The 21810-nt window shown below is 37.5% G+C and overlaps 3 protein-coding genes across 4 annotated transcripts; 2 read left to right on the forward strand and 1 right to left on the reverse strand.

The window, feature by feature from the left end:
• Window positions 1-764: 764 nt before the first annotated feature.
• Window positions 765-14363, reverse strand: LOC103495875 (L-2-hydroxyglutarate dehydrogenase, mitochondrial). Of its 2 annotated transcripts, none has more exons than XM_008457554.3 (6): window positions 13917-14361; window positions 13191-13472; window positions 12391-12827; window positions 11540-11699; window positions 2304-2416; window positions 765-1118 (listed from the first exon to the last, which is right to left on the reverse strand). In XM_008457554.3, the coding sequence occupies exons 1-5, from the start codon at window positions 14184-14186 to the stop codon at window positions 2306-2308; spliced, it is 1260 nt and encodes a 419-aa protein (XP_008455776.1). In that variant the 5' UTR covers window positions 14187-14361; the 3' UTR covers window positions 765-1118; window positions 2304-2305. The 2 variants fall into 2 exon arrangements, with proteins under 2 accessions (XP_008455776.1, XP_008455774.1); XM_008457552.3 differs by lacking the exon at window positions 765-1118 and adding an exon at window positions 1481-1828 and having other exon boundaries at window positions 13917-14363.
• A 2351-nt stretch (window positions 14364-16714) lies between these two features.
• LOC103495876 (uncharacterized) lies at window positions 16715-18313 on the forward strand. Its single transcript, XM_008457555.3, has 3 exons — window positions 16715-17234; window positions 17532-17656; window positions 17859-18313. Exons 1-3 carry the CDS (start codon window positions 16841-16843, stop codon window positions 18063-18065), a joined length of 726 nt encoding a protein of 241 aa, XP_008455777.1. The 5' UTR covers window positions 16715-16840; the 3' UTR covers window positions 18066-18313.
• Window positions 18314-18467: 154 nt separating this feature from the next.
• On the forward strand, window positions 18468-21339 carry LOC103495877 (metacaspase-9). Its single transcript, XM_008457556.3, has 2 exons — window positions 18468-20502; window positions 20590-21339. Exons 1-2 carry the CDS (start codon window positions 20151-20153, stop codon window positions 21189-21191), a joined length of 954 nt encoding a protein of 317 aa, XP_008455778.1. The 5' UTR covers window positions 18468-20150; the 3' UTR covers window positions 21192-21339.
• Window positions 21340-21810: the final 471 nt, after the last annotated feature.

Raw genomic sequence — 21810 nt, forward strand, 5'->3', positions numbered from 1 at the left:
GTGTCAATTTTAATAGTATGTTTTTTTATTACAACAATTGTAGAAATGGTAGATCGAACCTCTCTTTTCTAAGATGAAATATCATATCAACTATCACATGTTAAACTCACTTGAATAATAGTATATTTTTTTAATATCTATGCCAATTTTATTTATGTATTTCCAAGGTCGCTATGGCCATGAGTGTTACTTAAAAGACTCTCATGATCGCCCGGAACCTTGAGAATGTATCACAATACTCATATGATAATGAATGTTACAAAAAGTAGTTTGATTATACTTAAAAGACACCGAGCTATTCATACATCGATTCACAAACTCACATTATCATAACATTGACATTTATTAATCGTCTATTAACAAAACTATTACGGTGCGTTTAATTTTAAAAATAAATCACTTTAATAGAAATGAAATTAGAATCATCTCAAAGTACATACACAAAAAATCACTCGTTAACAAGACAATTGTGATTCATAAAGTAAAGACAAAGTATAATGAACTTACTCATACATTTGGCTAAGCAGTCAGTCTTTCATGATGTTTTGATTAGTTTCACTTAAAACTATCTTTTATTAATGTATAGGCAAGTTGTACAAAGAATATCCAAATCATAATTTCTTTTTCAGTGCAACAAAGGTAACAAATAAATTTTGAATTTTTTCTCTTTCAAGAAAAAGGAAATGTCTTGAGGATAACTCATGATGGACCAAGATCATATATTTTCAATTGATTTCTTAGATTTTAACAATAAAGACAAAATCTAAAACGTAATAAACTTAAACTATACCAAGACCAATTCAATAAATAGGCGAGTTCACAACGTCATCATCTCAAGCAATTTGTCAAAAGATTACTCTTGCTCTCGCTCAAACTATCGCTTAGACTCTATTTACTTTCAATCAAATTCTATCAAGCTGCACCCATCCATTACATAACCCTTATTGCACCCAATTAAAAATTGTCACATGACAATTGGTTTTCTTAAAAAAAACAAAAATACTTTTTATTTGGGGAGGAAAAGGGGGCATGAACTTGGGTGTAGCCTAAGTTGCACACTAAGTATTGCTACTTTGCAAATCCCCCCTTCAAATCTCAATCACCTCATGAAGCTTCAGCTACATACAAAATCAAACAACTAAACCCTTACCCTAACTTTTGTGATTAACCAAATGACACCACAAAGACATCATACAACATAACATACCCACTCCATCGAAAACAACATTCAACCCTCAGAATATATTGAAATCAGGAGATGGGAAGCACATCTAATAGATTGAATCAAAACAACTTTTAAAAAAGCAATAGAAACGAAAGTGAAAGGGAAAGAGGAGTGATACATTACCTTGGTGAAGTTTGACTATGTGAAACATTAAAGAGAGCATTATGATGCGAATCACAAAGATAAAATGCAATTTAACAGCAAAAAAAACAAAGAGAATGCAAAAAGGAAATAAGGAGAGAAAAAGGAAACGAATTAAGGGAGGGAAGTTCCTTTGTTTAATAACTAAGCTCATTTTACAGTAGAACACAAACTTGTTGTAGAAATTATTAGTTTTATTTTAAAAGAACGTTCGGGTAATCATCTATATTTCACACCGATTCTAGATGGAAGTAAACAACATCATTGTTTTTTTTATTCTATTTCAAGACAACTATTAGTTAACAACATCAAATGAATAGCATTCTCACTTTAAACGAGACATTTGATGGAATGAGATGGCCAAATTTGGAGTGGGTCTCACCCTCACGTTTGATTCTCATCCTTGGTTTGGGTCCTTTTGGTAAACACTATCCTCGAAGGGAATGTTTTTTCCTCCAATTCCTGGAGAGTAAACGCGTCCTTTAAATTATCATTTTACTTCTCATGCAATTATTTTGTTTTCTATTAAAATTTGGTTTGGTTTTCCATTGATAGGTCCTATTTCATTACATTGAAAAGCCTAGCTTGATTTTCTCTTAATAGAAAATAGAAGCACAACTAACCTCAGGGTTACCAAATGCAAACTTGTTCAAGATCAAGTCATCCAATAATGTTTTTGTTTTTTATTTTTTGATTCCCAAAGTTAATTTACCAAAGATTTTCTTTGTTTTATAATATATGAATTTAGAACGTCTTTCAAATTCTTACCAAATTTTTAAAACCAAGGAAAATAGCTCTAGAAACCATATGCTTTCGTTTTTGAAATTTAGTCAAATCTTTAAAAAAAAATTGTCAAACAAAGAAATAGCCAGTCAAGTCATTTCAATTTAAAAAAACAGAAAGCTAAAAGCGAAACCATTATTAGACGGAGTCTTACCTTTACATATATCTTGCAGCTATATGCTCTGCAATGGCCAGGCTTGAAGTCAGCCCAGGTGATTCAATTCCAAAAAGGTTGATGAGACCAGAAACCTTATGAATCTCCTCCCCCTGCAAAAACAATTACTAGGTCAAATGATGCAAGTTGCAAGCATATCAGGGACAAGCTTCTCAATCTAGATTTTCTAGGCATGGGGGTACCGCGGCCTCACATTAATTAGGTCTATCCCATCCTTCAACTGGATTCTATGGAGGTAGGCCATCAGGAAAATTAAAAAAGTCATCATAAGCCTACTGTAACTCTTCCAACTCCCGTTGTAATTCCTAAACCAATTTTGTGACCACCAACTCTCTATCTTCCTTCGAAACCCCCATGGCACAGAAGTCAATCAATAATCCTTGATCCTCCCGTTGCTACGTTTTGGACAACATCTTCAAAGACACCTCCATTCGGGATAGAGATGGATCCCCCTTCAAGACTACCTTGGCATCTCCTATAGCAAAGGTCATCGTTGGCTCCTTCTAATTGATGGTCATACACTTGTTTTCTCAACCATTGCTTCCCAAAACCATGTCTAGGTAGCCAAATTCCAATGGAAGGAAGTCTTCCACTATAACCATCACCGGTAGACCCACTGTGACTTCCATGCACATTCCCTTCCCTTGGACTGCCTTCCCCAAACCCATGATGACTCCATAGTTGGTTGTCTCAGTCACCAGGAGGTTGAGGATTTCCACCAGGCGTAATAATATAAAATTGTGAGTTTCCCCACAACCTACCATGATAACAATCTCTTCTTCGAGCATCCCCTAGAATTTGAACGTACCAGGTGTTGTCAACCCTACCATTGAGTTCAGCAACAACTCGACTATAGGCCTAACCTCCATCATTTGCTCCTCTGTGGGCACATCTTCCATCTTTGTATCTTCAAGGTCATCTACAACTATGTAAAGCCACAGTTCCTAGTTCTCGTAGTGGTGTCCCTTGCTGTATGGTTCGCCGCACTGGTAGCACAACCCATTGTCTCTTCTTTCATGCAACTTCGAGTCCACCCACCTCCTGAAGGAATGTTCCTGCTGGTTTGCTCCTCCAGTTGTGCTAGAGCCAGACGTGGCCATACCAAGGTGTGGGATCTTTTATGCAAAGTGACCATATGCGTGACCAAACCCTCTACGTTTTTTACTGCTGGCTTTTGAACCGATTTCCAGTCTTTCCCATACAGTCTGTGGGCCATTCAAGCTGTTTCTATTTTATCCTTCACTAATTGGGTCGTGTCCATCATATCTTCCAGGCACCACTGCTTTCATTGAAAAACCTCGGTCTGTATCACTGGGTCCAACCCATTCATAAACGTGTTAACTAATACGTCCTCTGCCATGTCCGATAGGGGTGTCGATAATTCCTCAAACTTCTAAAAATAATCCTTCACCATTACCTCTTGTTTAATAGTCAAGAACCGAGCACAAGGAGTCCCTTGTTGTTGCGGATGAAAAAGGGTATAGATCCTCTGTTTCAACTCCCTCCACGACCTAAACCTCCTCCGATTTTCTGCTTATCAAAACCAGTTCAAAACCCTCCCCTCAAGGCTCACAATCCCAATCTTCAACTTCTCCTTCTCATTCAAAAAATGCAATTGAAAATAGTGTTCTGCCTTATAGAACCACCCATCCAAGTCATCTCCATTAAACACCATATGAAACCCATGTCTAGTAAAGAAGGGTCACTTGGAAATAAAGTTTTAAACGAAGGTTTTGAAGAAGGTGTTTTGGACAAAGTATGCATTTTGAGGAGTTAAGCATCTTGCTAGTTTGCGTTGAAGCTAGGCAACGGGAGGAAAGAAGATGGCTTTTTGGTGCAAGGCGAGATGAAGCCAAACGAGGCGTGTTAGGAAAATTCTAGGAAATTTCCTGTTAGTGCTTATTTAGTGGACTACGTGTTAAGGTTAAGGTTAAGCATGGTCATGAGAAAGATTAAGCTAACATGTGTGCCACTATAAGTAAGAGCTAGAAAGTTAAGAAGTACTTAAGAGCGACTAATCTAGCTTGGGATTAGTGTAAATAGGGGTGAAGGGTCAGTAGAAAGAATTATTATGCTAAATTTTCAAAAGTTATTCTGCGGAAAGAAAGAAGCTTTTAAGCGAGAAGAAAGGGGACTAGGCATTCTGAGGATAAAGGATTACTTAGTGTTTGTGAGTGATTTTACAAAGATGTTTACAGATTTTGAAGCTTTCATTCTAATTTCATGGTATATTGTATATTGTAAAATACATTAATGTTTATGAGAAGCATGATTTCTAAAGAAAGCTTTTATGTGTTAAAAGGATGAGTTTCGTGTTTACTGATTGTATGCTATGCTTGTAAGTAAACCATTAGTCTTATTCCTACCAAAAAACTAGCTATTATGTGCACATAATGAGTCAAGGCAACCATTGGCGATAAGAAGCTGACCAATGCAATTGTGTTAGCAGCCTGAGCAACAAGAAATCAATTGGGAGATTCTCAGGAGATGCTGATGATGATGCAATCATCATAGTAGTCTATGCATGAGAATAGTTCTTGTTCTTGACGGAAAGGAATGAGTAGAGACTAATATGTGTTTTATGTGATTTTATGAAATGAGGCATGAAGCCTGTTTTTGCTTATGAAAATGAATGTGTTGGTTGAATTGTATTCCCCAAAAAGATTTCTAAAAGTATCACTCATTAAGTATTCAACTTACATTTTAAGTTTCTCTTCCCCAAGTAACCAAACGTTAGGGCCAAGTTAAGAAGAGTAAAGCAAGTTGCTATGTGTGGAGGCGTTAGCTAGGCGATCTAGGTTTAAACTTGAAAAGTTGAGCTAGACGTTGAAGGTCTGAAGTTTATTTTAAGTCTTGTTGTATAGAGAAAGCACGTATAGTGTATTTGTGGAACGCGTAGAGTTAAGTTAATAAAAGAGAAGTTTTGTTATTTCCGCTGTATAATGTTTTCTTAATCGCTTAGTAGTTTAAAAGGACTTAAGATCGAACTAGGCGATTTAAGCCAAGCTTCAAGAACTTAAGTGAGCAATTTGGCATTTCGCTTTAGAAGCGTGGGCTGCTCAAGTTGCGTCGCATGCCTCATAACGAGGTTAAGGAGGCGTGCGGACTGAGCGTGACACACCAGCATCTCCAACTTCTTGAACTAGATCAGGTCCTACCTTGCCCTGCTGCCCCTTCTTGGAGTTGGGAAGATTCCCCCTCCTCCGGCTCCTTTGTTTCCGAATCTTCGTCCTCGATTCGCATCCTCCTCTTTCCCGTACTCACCCCCGTTATTTCTAAGGTTGTTTGTAGTCGTTGCTGGTCTTCATACATCTCAGATAACATGACGTGCATTTTTTACAGCGTTTTCTCAAGTGTTGATATCCTCTGTATTTCTTGCTTGATGGCTCTAATGTCCATGTTACATACCTAGATTAGTATAGGGTTAGGGGTATAAGGCTAATTAGATATTTAGATAGTTACATATTGTAGTTGTTATTAATAAGAAGTTGGAGAGGGAAGAAGGGGGGATCAGTTATTTGTGAGTGGGCTGTTCACCCTTGAGAGGAGGATAATAGAGTGTGTTTGTTCTTGTTTTTCTTATAGTATTTTGTGTTTTATTTCTAAATTGATAATCTATCAATCTTTCTTTGTACTGAAGTTTCTCTTACCAATTGAATAAAGAACATCTATACTAGTGTTCTATCAGTCTGCTTCCGTCGCATTAAGTCTCTCCTCGAGTTGTTTTTGTGTCATATTCCTCCATCTCCCCAGATTTTTGAACGACTCTGATACAACTTGCCAAGACCGAAAACACTTGAAGAAGATGACAACAGAAAAATAAAACGAGAACAAGGAGCAACCAAAGATTTGCAGTACTGTAGAATTATTTTTGGAAAGAATAATATATAAGATTTTATTTCCTAAATATTTCCTAGATATTTTCCTTTCTTACTCTTATTGTACTCTATTTATTCTCTCCCTTTGTACCCATTGTATTCATATCAGAAAATAATAAAACTAAAAACATCGTGGTTTTTCTCCCGGTTCTCGGGTTTCCACGTAAACCGGTTTCGTGTTTATTGCTTTCAATATGGTATCAAAGTGAAGCAACAATGAAACCCTAGAAAAAATTTTAGGAATAACCCAGACCAAAACAGCCGTCGCCGCCGTGGACACCACCATGGAAAAACTACTCCACCGGATTCAGACGCCGCCGATCTATCCAATGGGCCAAGCCCCACCACCGTCTGCGCAACTTTCCGGCCAAGAACCAATTCACGCGCCGCCTCTGTCGGGCGCGTGGGCCCACGCGCCGCCGCCCGTTAATCTCACCGCCCATCCCATCCGCTTCTACGCGTCGTCGTCTGTCCAACCGTCTCACCCTTCCGGTCATCCGCCGCCGCACGCGCCGCCGGACAGCAACCTTCAAAACTGTCAAATCTGTACAGCAATGCAGATCTGTGCGTCGATCCTTTACAGCAACCTTTCTGCTATAGGAACGGGGCTGACCAACACCATAACAGATTGTGGATTGAAGTGGGCGAGCCATCGGTACCCTCCGGTTATGGACAGCCATATGTTCATGGTCTCGGGATTAATCATACCTATAGGAGAGCTATCTTTGAAGTTAGTACATCCTTGGCATAGACCGATCTACCGATGTATTCCAAGAACCCGGTAATTTCGCTTCCTAATGTGCCTTCAAATTATATAACTAACTCTGTTGCCTTTAGTGCTCAATCCTTGACCCATGATAATGAGAAACCAATTCTCGTTTGTGAGCACTGCAAGAAACAACGGCATACCAAGGATCGGTGTTGGAAACTCCACGGTCGGCCCCCAAGAGGTAACAAACGCTCCTCCAAGGAGCAACAGAACTTAGGGCGTACTGATGTTAGGGAGACTGCTAGCACCTCTCAGCCCATTGGCCCTACTGCTAGTCAGACCAGCTGTCCTACTCTAAGCGTCATTGCTCAATCAGGTATGTCTCAGTCCTCTGGCCTTATTAGTGTTGATGGGACAAATCCCTAGATTTTGGACTCGGGGGCCACAGATCACTTGACAGGTTTCTCGGAGCATTTTGTCACTTATACCCCTGTGTCGATAATGAGAAAATCCGGATAGCCGATGGCTCTTTAGCTCCGATTGCTGGAAAATGACAAATAGTCCTCTTTGATGGTTTCTCCCTCCATAATGTTGTGCATGTGCCTAAGCTTTCTTACAATCTGTTATCTATCAGTAAGATCACCCGTGAGCTGCACTGTAAAGCTACTTTCTTACCTGAGTCTGTTTGCTTTCAAGACTTGAATTCAGAGAGAACGATTAGCAGTGCCTGACATAGCAGAGGATTTTACATCCTTAATGATGATACCTCCGACAGTAGTATCTCTACGACTAGTTTACTGTCTTCCTATTTTAGCACCTCTGAACATGACTTTATGTTTGTGGCATTTTCGATTAGGTCACCCAAACTTTACGTATATGAAATATTTGTTTCCCCATCTCTTTCTTAAAATAGATGTCTCCTCGTTATCTTGTGATGTGTGCATTCGGGCAAAACAACATCGTGTTTCTTTTCCCTCACGACCATATAAACCCACACAACCGTTTACCCTTATCCACAGTGACGTTTGGGGTCCCTCCAAGGTCACCACCTCATCTGGGAAAAGGTGGTTTGTAACCTTCATTGATGATCATACCCGTCTTACCTGGGTCTACCTTATCACCGATAAATCTGAGGTTTCTGCTATTTTCCAAAACTTCTATCACACCATTGAAACACAATTCCATAAAAAAATTGCTATTCTTCTAAGTGACAACGGTCGGGAATTCCAAAACCATAACCTTAGTGAATTTCTAGCCTCTAAGGGGATTGTTCACCCAAACTCGTGCGCCTACACTCAACAAAATAGAGTGGCCGAGCGAAAAAATCGTCACCTTTTGAAAGTAGCCCGTTCCCTTATGCTTTCCACTTCCCTTCCTTCATACCTGTGGGGAGATGCTATTCTTACAGCAGCTCATTTAATCAATAGAATGTCCTCTCGTATCCTCCACCTTCAAACTCCCTTGGAATGCCTTAAGGAGTCCTACCCCTCTACTCGTCTCGTTTCAAAGGTTCCTCTTCGTGTGTTTGGGTGTACCGCTTATGTCCATAGTTTTTGCCCTAATCAGACCAAATTTACCCCTCGGGCTCAGGCTTGTGTGTTTGTTGGGTATCCCCTTCACTAACGTGGTTATAAATGTTTTCACCCGCCGTCCAGGAAATACTTTATCACTATGGATGTTACTTTCTGTGAGGACCGACCCTATTTTCCCGTTAGCCATCTTCAGGGGGAGAGTGTGAGTGAAGAGTCTAACAGCACCTTTGAATTTATCAAACCTACCCTAGTACCGTGTCTGACATTGATCCTCACCCTATAATCCTACCTACAAACCAAGTTCCTTGGAAAACATACTACAGGAGGAATCTCAAAAAGGAAGTCGGGTCCCCTACTAATCAACCGCCGGCTCCAGTCCAAGACTTCGAACCTCCTTGAGACCAAGGTATGGAAAACCCTACAGAACCTTGTACTAATAATACGATGAGTGAGAATGACAAGTCTGATGCTACTGTTCTTGAAAATATGGAAGAAAAGAACCATGGTGATGAAACTGAGGTTAGAATAGAAACCAGTAACGATGAAGCTGAATAGGGCCATACAAGGAAACATGATGAGTATGATCCTTCTCTTGATCTTCCTATTGCACTGAGAAAAGGTACTAGGTCTTGTACAAAGCACTCTATATCTAATTATGTGTCATACGAGAATCTATCACCACAGTTCAGAGCTTTTATTTACTGCCAGCCTTGACTCTACCACAATACCGAAAAATATTTATATTGCTTTAGAGTGCCCTTAATGGAAGAATGTTGTTATGGAAGAGATGAAAGCTCTTGAAAAGAATAACACTTGGGAGATCTGTGCCCTACCCAAGGGACACAAGCCCGTGGGATGCAAATGGGTGTTGACTCTCAAATACAAAGCAGATGGAACTCTTGACAGACACAAGGCAAGATTAGTTGCAAAAGGATTTACTCAGACCTATGGCGTTGATTATTCATAAACTTTTTCTCCTGTTGCTAAGTTGAATACTGTCAGAGTCCTTCTTTCTGTTGCTGTAAACAAAGATTGACCTCTATATCAGCTAGATGTTAAAAATGCTTTTATGAACGGAGATCTAGTAGAGGAGGTCTACATGGGCCCTCCACCTGGTTTTGAAGCCCAGTTCGGTCAACAGGTTTGTAAACTCCAGAAATCCTTATATGGTCTGAAACAGTCACCCAGAGCATGGTTTGACAAATTTACTACTTTTGTCAAGTCCCAAGAATACAGTCAGGGACACTCTGATCACACTTTATTTACAAAAGTTGCCGAGACAGGGAAGATTGCAATTCTGATAGTTTATGTGGATGACATCGTTTTGTCTAGAGATGATCAGGCATAAATTAGTCAACTTAAGCAGAGAATAGGTAATGAATTTGAAATCAAGGATTTGGGAAATCTGAAATATTTCCTTGGAATGGAGGTGGCCAGATCTAAAGAAGGCATCTCCGTGTCTCAGAGAAAATGCACCCTTGATCTGCTAACCGAGACAGGTATGTTGGGATGTCATCCCGCTGACACTCCTATTGAATTCAAACGTAAACTAGGAAACTCTGATGATCAAGTTCCAGTTGGTAAGGAACAATATCAGCGCCTTGTGGGTAAATTGATTTACTTATCTCATACTTGTCCTGATATTTCCTTTGTTGTTAGTGCTGTCAGCCAGTTTATGCAAGCTCCCTATGAGAAACACATGGAAGCTGTCAAAAGAATTCTGAGATACTTAAAAACGACACCTGGCAAAGGGTTGATGTTTAAAAAGACAGACAAAAAGACCATCGTGGCATATACTGACTCGGATTAGACAGGATCTGTTGTTGACAGAAAGTCTACCTCCGGTTATTGTACCTTTGTTTGGGGTAATCTTGTAACTTGGAGGAGTAAGAAACAAAATATTGTGTCCAGAAGCAGTGTTGAGGCTGAATATAGAGCTATGAGTTTGGGAATATGTGAGGAAATTTGGCTCCAGAAAGTCCTGTCTGATCTTCTTCAGGAATGTGAGACTCCATTGAAGCTTTTTTGTGATAATAAAGCTGCTATTAGTTTTGCTAACAACCCAGTTCAGCATGATAGAACTAAACATGTTGAGATTGATCGGCATTTTATCAAAGAAAGACTTGACAGTGGGAGCATATGCATTCCGTACATCCCTTCGAGCCAACAGGTTGCTGATGTCCTCACCAAGGGGCTTCTCAGACCAAACTTCGACTTTTGTGTTAGCAAGTTAGGCCTCATTGATATTTACGTCCCAACTTGAGGGGGAGTGTTAGAATTATTTTTGGAAAGAATAATATATAAGATTTTATTTCCTAAATATTTCCCAGATATTTTCCTTTCTTACTTTTATTGTACTCTATTTATTCTCTCCCTTTGTACCTATTGTATTCATATCAGAAAATAATAAAACTAAAAACATCGTGGTTTTTCTCCCGGTTCTCGGGTTTCCACGTAAACCAGTTTCATGTTTATTGCTTTCAATAAGTACTATATTGATAATAACCAAGTAACACTCAGCCAAATAAGAGGGTTCTCCACAGTGAGCTATTGTTCAACTCCAAAACACATAAACCAAGATAACTAACTCTAGCACAAAACTAAAATATAAATACCAACATTCTTTTGCCACCTCAGCCCTCGGGACCACAGCCAACTACCCCTTTGTTGGGGGTGTAATCTCCTTTTTGCCCCTTCTCTTATGTACTCGCTTCATGGGTGACCTAGCAACTTGAAATTTGAAACGCAACTATTTTTTTTATTTTTTTTTATTTTTTTCCTGTTCCTTCTATTTTCCACATTTCTCTTATCTCCAGATTTATTGTATTAGTCTATTTTCCGCCCTGTAAAACACCTTATCGTCAAAGGAAGTCTTGCCACAACATCATCCGTTTGTTGAAAGAATAAATCCATTGGCATTATCCAAATTTTAAATTTGTATTTAAGAACAAACTTCTAACAAATTTCAAAGTAAACAGGTGAGTTAGTTGCAGAAGAAAACTACTTATTGTCTATCCGTACCAATCACAGGTCAAAGATTATTGGATGGTAGCGCATGGGATATGCATAATTCTAGATAAAGATCTTAGAAATGACCTGTATAACAAAGTCAGCTGGAGTTTGTCGAGGCCCTGAGAGTTTTGGCCGAATTCCTGCATATCCTGATTGTAGAGATCCATTCTTCAGACTGGGGTAGTACTTTCTTATTTCCTCATAAAAGCGCTCAGCACGACTACCACGCACAGAATAGTCAAACCTAGAGAAAAAAATATCACTAAATTGATGAACATCGTTCTTCTTTTACATCTTTGAGTTTCAAGGCTTACTTACATGCATTCCAACTCGACTAATCTTCCGAGACAAATCATTTTAAACTTATATCATTTTATTTTCATAAAACTCAAGGATTTCAACACTCTACATAGATTCATGTATTTAAACTAAGAGAAGTGTATAAAAACAAGAAAGGTAACAGGAAAAGGCCACATAGGGGGCAGCAGATGAGTCCATATTCATACAATTTATTGAAGGAGTTCTGGCAAATCCCCAAATCACAGCAAGCTTTCCGTACGGATTCAACAAGAACAAGTGAAAAAGAAAGGAAAATAAAAAGAAAAAACTAAGACATGAGCCCTAAGGATCGGGCTATTATTAGAGCAATGGAAGATAAAAATAAATCAGCAATTGAAACATCGACTGAATTTGAATAATTTGCCAACGACCTATCTCATAACATATGGAAAGATGAAACCAGAAAAGAGATGTTTCTTTGACCCATATCATTATATTGTACCAGAATTTAAATTTTGAAACCAGAGAAATGGAGTCTCTATTTCAGCTAGTATGAATCCATCACTACCAGAAGCCAACAATTTGAATAAAAATTCAATAATGAAACACTCAATGAGAAAATAAAATTAACAAGACAAATGGCATAGAATGCCTACTTGTTCAAGAAGCTTGAGATTTGATCAACCTCATCAATCCATTCAACATCAGGACCAAACTTGACTTGACCATCTAAATCCAACGTAACATGCACACCAATTCCACCATCCTCTGGCAGAGGATAAATCAAACGCTGAAATGGCGGGACTCCCACATTTGACAGTGTAAAGTAGCATCCACGGGCATAATAAGAGGGAGGAATGACTCCACCATGGAGACCATCGAAACTCCTTGCAAGGGGAACCGCAGATAACCCTGTCGAATTCACTACAAGTCTAGGAACCAACGTGAGCTCTGGCACTGGTAGATGCACCCCATTCGAATTTTCAAGATTTTTCGAATCAGATATGTGGAGGTGAATTTGATTTTCTTGAACATGACCACCAATAACAGCAGAATTATAGGAGAATTTAGCCCCATGATTTTCAGCCTCCCCCTGGACCCACAAGCGAGTGATATTTCTGTCAATATGCAAGTAAATTAAAGTGATCAAATATACAACATCGCTGCAAGCATAGATAACGAATAAATATATTGTGGATGAAGTTATCCATGTATATATTTCTTAGGCCATGCTTTGAAGTGTAATCACTTTTGTCATATTTAAAATGTATTCTGAAACATGGTTTAATCATTCATAATCAATTCTCATGTACGAAAATCACATTTAAAATTGTAAAATCAAACTTTGAACTAATTTTTAATGATTAAAGCATGTTTAAGAGTGGTAACGAACATGAAGTAATTTTAAGTTTTTAACAAGTTCGAAATCATTATCAAACATGCTTTTAATACTCACCACTAAAGATAACATCAAAGAATGAGAATCAACAATTCCAGACAAAGGCGACAGCAAGGCTTTAACACACTGTAATTCAGGTTCCATTCTCATTGCATCATTACGATCAACCATCCTCAAACCTTCAACCCCATTCTGAACTCCCCGAATCAATAACTCATTCAATTTTGGAACCTCCGATGTTCTAGTAGCAACTATAAGCTTGCCAATTTGTTTATGAGGTATCTGGCGTTCAGAACAATACCGGTAGAGTAAATCTCTTCCTCTTACGCAAAGAATTGCCTGCAAAAATTGATCGAGTTCGTAAATTCACAACCATCACCCGCTCAAACTATGAACTTTTAAGAAGAGATTTCAGAAAAGGATTAGAAGGTCGCCCCAACAATTTCACTTCACTATTAGAAACTCCTTTTATTTATACAACTATGACTATCACTTCCTCTTCTCTTCTCTTCTCTTCTATTGCAGCATTCGTTTTTATTCACGTAACTTTATGTGATAGAGGAATCAGATAATCAATTTATTCAATAAGTACACTACAAATTTACTTTCTGCGGTTCAGCAATAGCATTACCACCTTATACAGAATAAACAATCCGTTCATCAACTACCATAACCTAATTTTCAATCGGAAACAGCTCGGCATGATCAGTAGTCGAAGTTGAAATCAACGAACTGTTAGCAGAAGAAATTCAAGAAGGAGAGGAACTGGAAGATTGAGCTCACCTTGAGAGAATTGCGAGGATAGTAAATGCCGGCATGGATGACTTCACTGTTGCGAGAACTGGTTCCGGTACCGAAGGTGGGAGCAGATTCCAGCACCAAAACATCTCTGCCTCTGAGAGAAAGCTCCCTGGCCACTGCAATTCCGACCAAACCGGCTCCGATGACGAGGCAGTCCACTTTCTCTTTGGCAGTACCGTTGAGCATTGATGATATCTTCCTCGCCATGATCCCCGTTCTACCCCGTAAAGTTTGAACAGTATGATTCAGCATCTTCTTCTTCTCCAGATTTCACCACTTCCAACTCCTCTGTCTCGTTACATAATCATCATCAAAATATAACCAATTTTCTGTTTTCTTTTCACGGCATTAATTTTCGAGTTTCAATCATCAAAATAGATTTTTCAAATATTGATTTATCATTTTAAAATTTTGAAAAATATCGAATTTTGCAAAAGAAAATGATAAGATTGGGATAGAATCTCGGTGTTGATCTTATATGAGATTTTAGTGTAAAAGTCCAAACATATTAAATTTTATGGTGTTAAATGTGCTAGATTCGTGTAATTTTTTTTTAAAGTCTGATTGTGGTGACTTGAATGTATTTTAATTTGGATTTGTGAAAGTTTATCGTTGGTTTTGTTATTTGGAGGTTAAAGAACTTTTAAATTAGGATAAAGATTTAGAAAATTTGTAAAATTTTAATATAAGCTTTGACAGAGATGGTCAAATTTTGAGAAGTTTTGAAAATTTGTTAAGATTTGCCATATGATTTTGAATAATATAAAATTTTAAGAATTCTCTAGTTAATACTCCAAGAGATTTCAACCAAACCAATCCATAAGTTGTTAAGAATGGCAAAATAAGCTCTACAGCAAAATAAATGTAATGAGTTTTTGTCCTTTAATAATTTTTTGTCATAGATTTTATTGTATTTTTTTATTATTCTTTAAAAAAGCCCAATTGAAAAGGTTAAACTTCTAGTAAATTTCGGTGGATGATCGACATGTACTAACAACAACTATTGTTACGAGTTTTCAAAATTGGTGCTAGTTTTTTAAGATGAAAACTTATGTGTTATTATGACAATTTTCCATCTTCTGGTTCTTGGTTTCGATAAGTTAAAAGGAGTCTATCATAATGTTATCAGTGAATCACAACGTAATTATTGAGTCTAGCCGATGATGACCCAAAAATTAGGAAAAAAAATATGTTAAATAATCATACTTTTTAAAATTTGAGTGAATTACTAAAATGTATGTGGACACAAAAGAAGTACACTCTTGCTCTCTCCTATCTAGCTCTATTATCTCTCTTTCTCTTTTGTATGTTTATAATCCTAATCAACAACTAATCTATTGAAATGTTTGCACAGAGTCATCATGCAACTATGGGCCTCCTAAACAAATTGTTTCCTACGATGATATGTTCTATGTTTTTGGCAAAGATTTGGCTCTAGGAGGACTATTAGAGACCTTTGTTGATGTAGGGTCTAATGTACCAGACAACTTCGATGATTTTTCCATCGATGATTTGCATGATCCGAAGAACCCGACAATGTATAGTTAGGGATTGGATATGTCACCTGATGAGCTGATGAAAACACGAGCAAGTCGATCTAGTGAAAGCAAACATGCTTCAACTGGAAGCAAGAGGAAACGAGGTGGCCAATTGTTTGAAACAATCGAGGTTATTAGGAATACAGTGGAATTTGCAAATGACCAATTAAAGACGATTGCATATTGGCCGAAAGAGAAATGTGCAACAGAGGTCGAATTGTGTGTGACCACACACACAAAGTTAGTCAATATTACAGGTTTGCCATTTCATATTTCTTTCTTCCTCGCGATTCGTCCTCGTCATGTTATTTCGTCTTCTCCCTCTTCCCCTACGATTTCGTCTTTCTTCTTTTCTCTTTTTCTTTTCTTTTTCAACTATTTATTTATATCGTTTAATCTTTGCATTGTTTTTCTTATTTTTCTCTTCGTTTTTTTCGCATTTCTTTCCATCGTCTTTCTGATTTTCTTCTCCGCGATTTCTTTCCATCATCTTTCTTCTTTTATTTTTTTTATGCATTTACATTTGAAAAGAAAGATAACGAATCTTGAAAAAAAATCATTTAGATTGGAGTAGTCAAATGTAAACGATCGTTTAAAAAAGTAAACGATCGTTTAAAAAAAAAGTAAACGATCAATGTAAAAAAAATAAAATATCGTGCATAAAAATTTTTGAAAAAAAAAAATCATTTGGATTTGAGTAGCCAAATGTAAATAAAAAAAATGTAAATGATCGTATAAATAAATCTAAACGATCCCAATCTAAATGATCGTATACCAAATTTTTTAAAAAGATCATTTAACGATCGTGTAACAAAATTAAACAATAAATTGTAACCATATCTAAACGATCACGTATAAATTGTAGTCATATGTAAGGATCGCGTATAAATTATAATTATATCTAAACGATCGCGTATAAATTATAGTCATATCTAAACGATTGTGTTGTACCATATGATCGGGTTGTAATCATATCTAAATGATCGCGTTTTAGCCACATCTAAACGATCGCGTATAAATCATATCTAAATGATCGCGTATATATTGAACCATATCTAAACGATCGCAAACATATTACACCTGCATTATTGCGTAGTTGACGGAATATTTTTGGTATTTTACACCTCTACATCTTTTCTGTTTTTGGAATTGTTCTATATATATATACATAAATATTTTGTCGTTTTTTTATATTTTTTAAATTAATCTTGTTTTTATATAGCTTAGCCTTAAAAAAGATTTAAATTTAAATTGGTTTTCTGAATAAGACATAAAATCAATGTCGCGAAAAGAATAGGAAGAGAGAGAATTTGATAGCGGGCACTTGGGCAGTGGTTAGTATGCGAAGCTTTGTCAGAGAAGACGACAATGGCGAACCCTAGGAGGAACTCCATTTCATTCTCATCTTCCACCAATCCTCAAAGTTTAGAGAGTCCATTTCACAGCCAATCCCAAGCCCGAAGCCTTTCGCTCTCGTTAGCCTTATCATTCTCGCATCTGAAGAACTTTCTGAAGAAGCCTCACGCCTTCCCTTTCCTTCTCTCTATTTTCCTCTTACTCACTTGGGTTTCTCTTAGAATTCAGCACTCTTCTTCTCAATTCTCCTCTCGGTATCACCAGGCTCCTGATTCCTGGAGCAGGGACGATGATCTCAAGGCCAACCTCGTTCGTTTCAAGTCTGGATTTCCTTCCCCGATTGCCAAGGACAACAGGGGCTGGCTACTCGACCCTATTTCTCTCGCTCTTGGTTCTGGCATTACTGGTACTCCCATCGGCTACGCTTCTGGTTTTAAATCATAAATGTTCCATTTAGTTTGCGCTGAATTCGGCTATTATGACTTATCTGAGTTTAAAGTTATACGCCTTTGTTCATTTCTTTGAGCTTGAAACCGCATGAAAATTCTATCCGCTGCTACTGAATCCCAAACCCAGTTGTTTATTAATCCTATAAGTGCTCCATACTCAGTCAGTTCTTGAATTCCAATTTCCTGTTTTACGGCATTGTGATTTCCAAGTGAAGCCCACGTTCATCACAGTGATCATTTCGTTATTCTTGTAGGTGGAGCAGTGACCTGTGCTTCTGTTCATATTGGAGAAATTCAACCTGGTGCTATGAGGGGAAACCACAGGCATCATACATGTAACGAGACATTTGTCCTTTGGGGGGCTAGAACAAAATTCAGGGTAAGCTAAGGACTACGAGATTGGAAATCATTTGTTTATTTTATCTGTTTTATTTCACGCATTTTATGGATGTAGCATAAAGTTGGGAACTCTTTCCTTGAATAAAAAATGCTAGGTTTCAGAATTAAATATGCCTAAGTTGATTAGTTGTCTTATCCTGTTGCTAATTTGGATTCTGTGTTTCCTTATGCACCCTATGCAGTTGGAGAATAACAACGTAGGTGATAAAGGATATGCTGAAGTGATAATTGGTGCGGATGAGGTTGCTATTGCAGCGAGTCCAAGAGGAACAGCCCATGCATTGATAAACATAGATCCCGTACGGACTACATTGTTTCTGGGGTGTCAAGATGGTAGTATAAACTATAACAGTTCAACTTCAGATTTTAAAGTTTGGAAAGATCTTTAGTTGCAATACAATAACCTCTCTTAACTCAGCAACTAAAGGTCTTGACAAGAATGATCTTTGGCTTTTCTTCTTCCCTTCTATTTCCCTTTTCCTAACATGTGGGGATTTTTGCTAGGTTGAGGGGATATCATTGTACTTCCAAATCTAGGGAATTTGTGAGCCAAGTGGTGATGAGATGAGATAAACTATTACATCTTTGTATACAGTATTCTTTTTATACAGTGTGAAATTCACTAAAGTCTAAAGCACGATGGCAATCTGGATCTTTACTGTGAAGTGGAAAATTTGTGAAACCGTCAATTAGACTAAGTGCAAATAAATAAAATATCAATGCATAATTATACATATATAGGTAACCAGTATCAATCATGAGATTGAGAAATGAAAGTTAAAGTATTGCTAAACTTTCAACCTCTACAAAATCCTAAAAGTACCTTACCAAATTACCTTGCAAATATTTAAAAAATTAGAAGTTTTCTTCACATTACAGGACTTCATCTATGCTTCCTCCCATCATTAGACTTATGTCACTTATCCCCTTCTCATTTTCCTCTTCTAGTACAACTTTTATGTGCCTCCACAAGTATTGTATTGGAGGGAGGGAGAGAGCTTCCAGAGGAGATTGTCAGATGGAGAAGATGAATCAGCAGTTCTTGTTTAAGCTTTTCATTCGTTCATTCATTCATTTATTTATTATCTGCAGCCGCTATTGTATTTTTTTTGAAAAATTTGCCCTGGAGCGGGGTATGCTCAAGCAATGCTTGTTGGAGCCTAGGTGTAGACATTTTGAGGTTTTTAAAACAGTGTATGTACATGGGTTTCAGTTGTAAACTTTACAAAGCTTGTACAATTAGTGCAGTTGAAACTCAAACTTCTCTAATTCTCTCTCGTTTTTATACAAGCTTCTTCATTCATAAATTGAATAGTTCTGTAGAGAAGAGTTTGACATCTGAGTTTCTGGTCACTGAACTGAATTTGTGGCACATTTCTTGCAAGTTCTGTTCGTTTTAGCATCACAATGTTGTATAAAAGTCTTGCAAATTCTCACATTCCCATCACAATGTAGTTCTCCATCTTCTTCTGGCACTTGGAATTGCTCATGTTTTGAAATTTTATTGTTAGTGTTTTCAGCTTTCTTTCTGTTGTAGAAATGTTGAAGCAGCCAGCTATCTTTTTTGGGATTATATTTTTACTCAAAAGAGACCTTGGTTGAAGCTGTTCAGGGTTTTAAATGCGATCAAGTTTCTCCAAGGATGTTAAAATTGGCATCTTGTGAGACATTGGTGCTGGGCCTCGGAAGGACTTTCCAGTAAGTTGGCTCACAATTACCTGGAGAAGCATTTATCTTTTGTGGAAATTTGGTTGAAAAAAGAACAGAAGAAATTTGCAGAATAAATTAGAAAGTGGGAAGACATCTGGAATCTTACAGTTATTTGTTGCTTCTTCCTCTTGAAATTTAACTTATTCTTATAAATTTTAATCACGTATCTTCTTATTTATCAGCTACGTGGAAAGTTTTTCTGCAATCCTTTCGCTTAGGACCTTTATCTACAGATAGTCTTCCTCTTGTCCTCTATTGCTTCCAACTCTTCTATGAGAAAAAAAGTCTATTGAACATGCTTTTTTAGTTTCTTGTTTGATGAAAATACCCAAGTAGTGAAAAGGTTTTAGCACGCACAAGCATGAATGAATGTTTTGACAAGATTAGGTGTAGAACTGTAGATTGAAAAGGTTCTATTATGCATGGAACCTTTTATCTAATTGTCATCTTGAAAGCTTTCCATTAGTGGTAAACTTTCAAACCTTCTATTGTTAGTCAACGCTCCTCTTGAAAGAAAAGTGGCTTAAGTTTAGAACACCTGTTTCATTGGGACTTAACTTGTACGTATGTGAAATGTGCTGATGGTTAAGCTTGAAAGCTAACTAAAGCAAGGGAGCAAGCAAAAAGATTGCTTGTATCATAATGCAAGTTAGACATTAAGATATAGTTGTTTCTGCATGTGTATAAAATAAAGCTAGATTCTGAAGCCCATCATATCAAACTAGTTTGAGAAAGAGAGAGGATAGAGAGATATTGGTGCAACAATGGAGGCAAAGAAGAGAATGGCAGTTCTGGTGGGGTGCAATTACCCTAATACCAAGTATGAGTTACATGGCTGCATAAATGATGTGATGGCCATGCGAGAGAAGCTAATGAGCAGGTTCGGTTTTGAAGAGAGCAATATTCAGGTGCTGACTGATGAGCCAGGCTCGTTGCTGATGCCAACTGGTTCCAACATCAAACGTGCGCTGGGGCGAATGGTCAGTAAGGCAGAATCGGGAGACGTGCTCTTCTTTCACTACAGTGGACATGGAACCAGAGTTCCATCTATGAAACATGGAAACTTCCTTCGGCAAGATGAGGCCATTGTGCCTTGTGACTTCAATCTCATTACAGGTTTGTTTATCTGTTGGTTATTTAGATTAGGAAAAGTAATTCTTGAAGTTGCAATAATTTTAGCTGAAATCTTTGTTGTGTTTGCAGATATCGATTTTCGTCATCTTGTAAACCGCATGCCTAAGGGAGCAAGCTTCACTATGATTTCAGACTCGTGCCATAGTGGAGGTCTGATAGACAAAGAGAAGGAGCAGATTGGACCGTCTACCATCGTTAACGGTGAAAAGCTCTCACTCCCATCTATGCCAAACACTGCAAAGGAAAAAACCATCCCCTTCCAATCAATTCTACAGCACCTATCATCACTTACCAACATCAACACAACAGACATTGGCACCCACTTGCTTGAATCCTTTGGAGAAGACGCCAGTCTCAAGTTCCAGCTGCACCCACGTGAACTCGACATGGTGGACTTGCTGAAGCCTGATGCAGGGATTCTATTGAGTGGCTGCCAAGCAAACGAGAGTTCAGCAGACATGAACCCGGATAGTGCAGGTGGGAAAGCATATGGCGCATTTAGCAATGCGATTGAAAACGTGCTCGAGAAGAACCCTGCTGCACTTTCGAACAAGCAGGTGGTGGTGATGGCCAGAGAGAGGTTGAAGCAGCAAGGCTTGGGGCAGCAGCATCCTTGCTTGTATTGCAGCGACGAGAATGCTGAGGCAGTGTTCTTGCGCCAGCACACTTGAGCTTGACTCAACTCAATCAATATAACAAACTTGTGATAAAATAAATGAAATCAAATGTACTATGATTACTGTTACTAATTTTTAAACTTGCTGATTGGTTTATTCAATAAAAAGGAAACTATAGATAAAGTTCTAAAATTTTTATTAACAAGAATTTCATTGTAATTTAGTGTGGCAGTTCTTATTTTGATATATATATATATATATATATATATATATATATGAATGAGGTCTTTTAAAAAATATAAAAAGACAAAGTATTTACATGGTATAGAACAATTTCAAAAATGAAAAAAGCCTGGAGTCCTGTGCAAAATAAAAAATGCTCTGTCAACAATACGCATAACGCGATTTGGCTACACCTATACTATTACGATCGGCCAAATCTAAACGATTTTTTTTTTCTTCAAAATTTGGTATAAAATTTTAAACGATTTTTTTTAATATTCTATATACACGATATTTTAAGGTTACTCTAATGTCTAACTAATTTTTTGAAGATTATTTATACACCATCCGCATAAAAAAGAAAAGAAGTAAGAGTATTTTTTTCAATATTCTTTATACATAATCTTTTAGTTTTGGTTATGCTCAACCAATTTTTTTCAAGATTTTTTCT

Source organism: Cucumis melo, chromosome 8 (genome assembly GCF_025177605.1).
Source record: "Cucumis melo cultivar AY chromosome 8, USDA_Cmelo_AY_1.0, whole genome shotgun sequence".
Classification (NCBI taxonomy): domain Eukaryota; kingdom Viridiplantae; phylum Streptophyta; class Magnoliopsida; order Cucurbitales; family Cucurbitaceae; genus Cucumis; species Cucumis melo.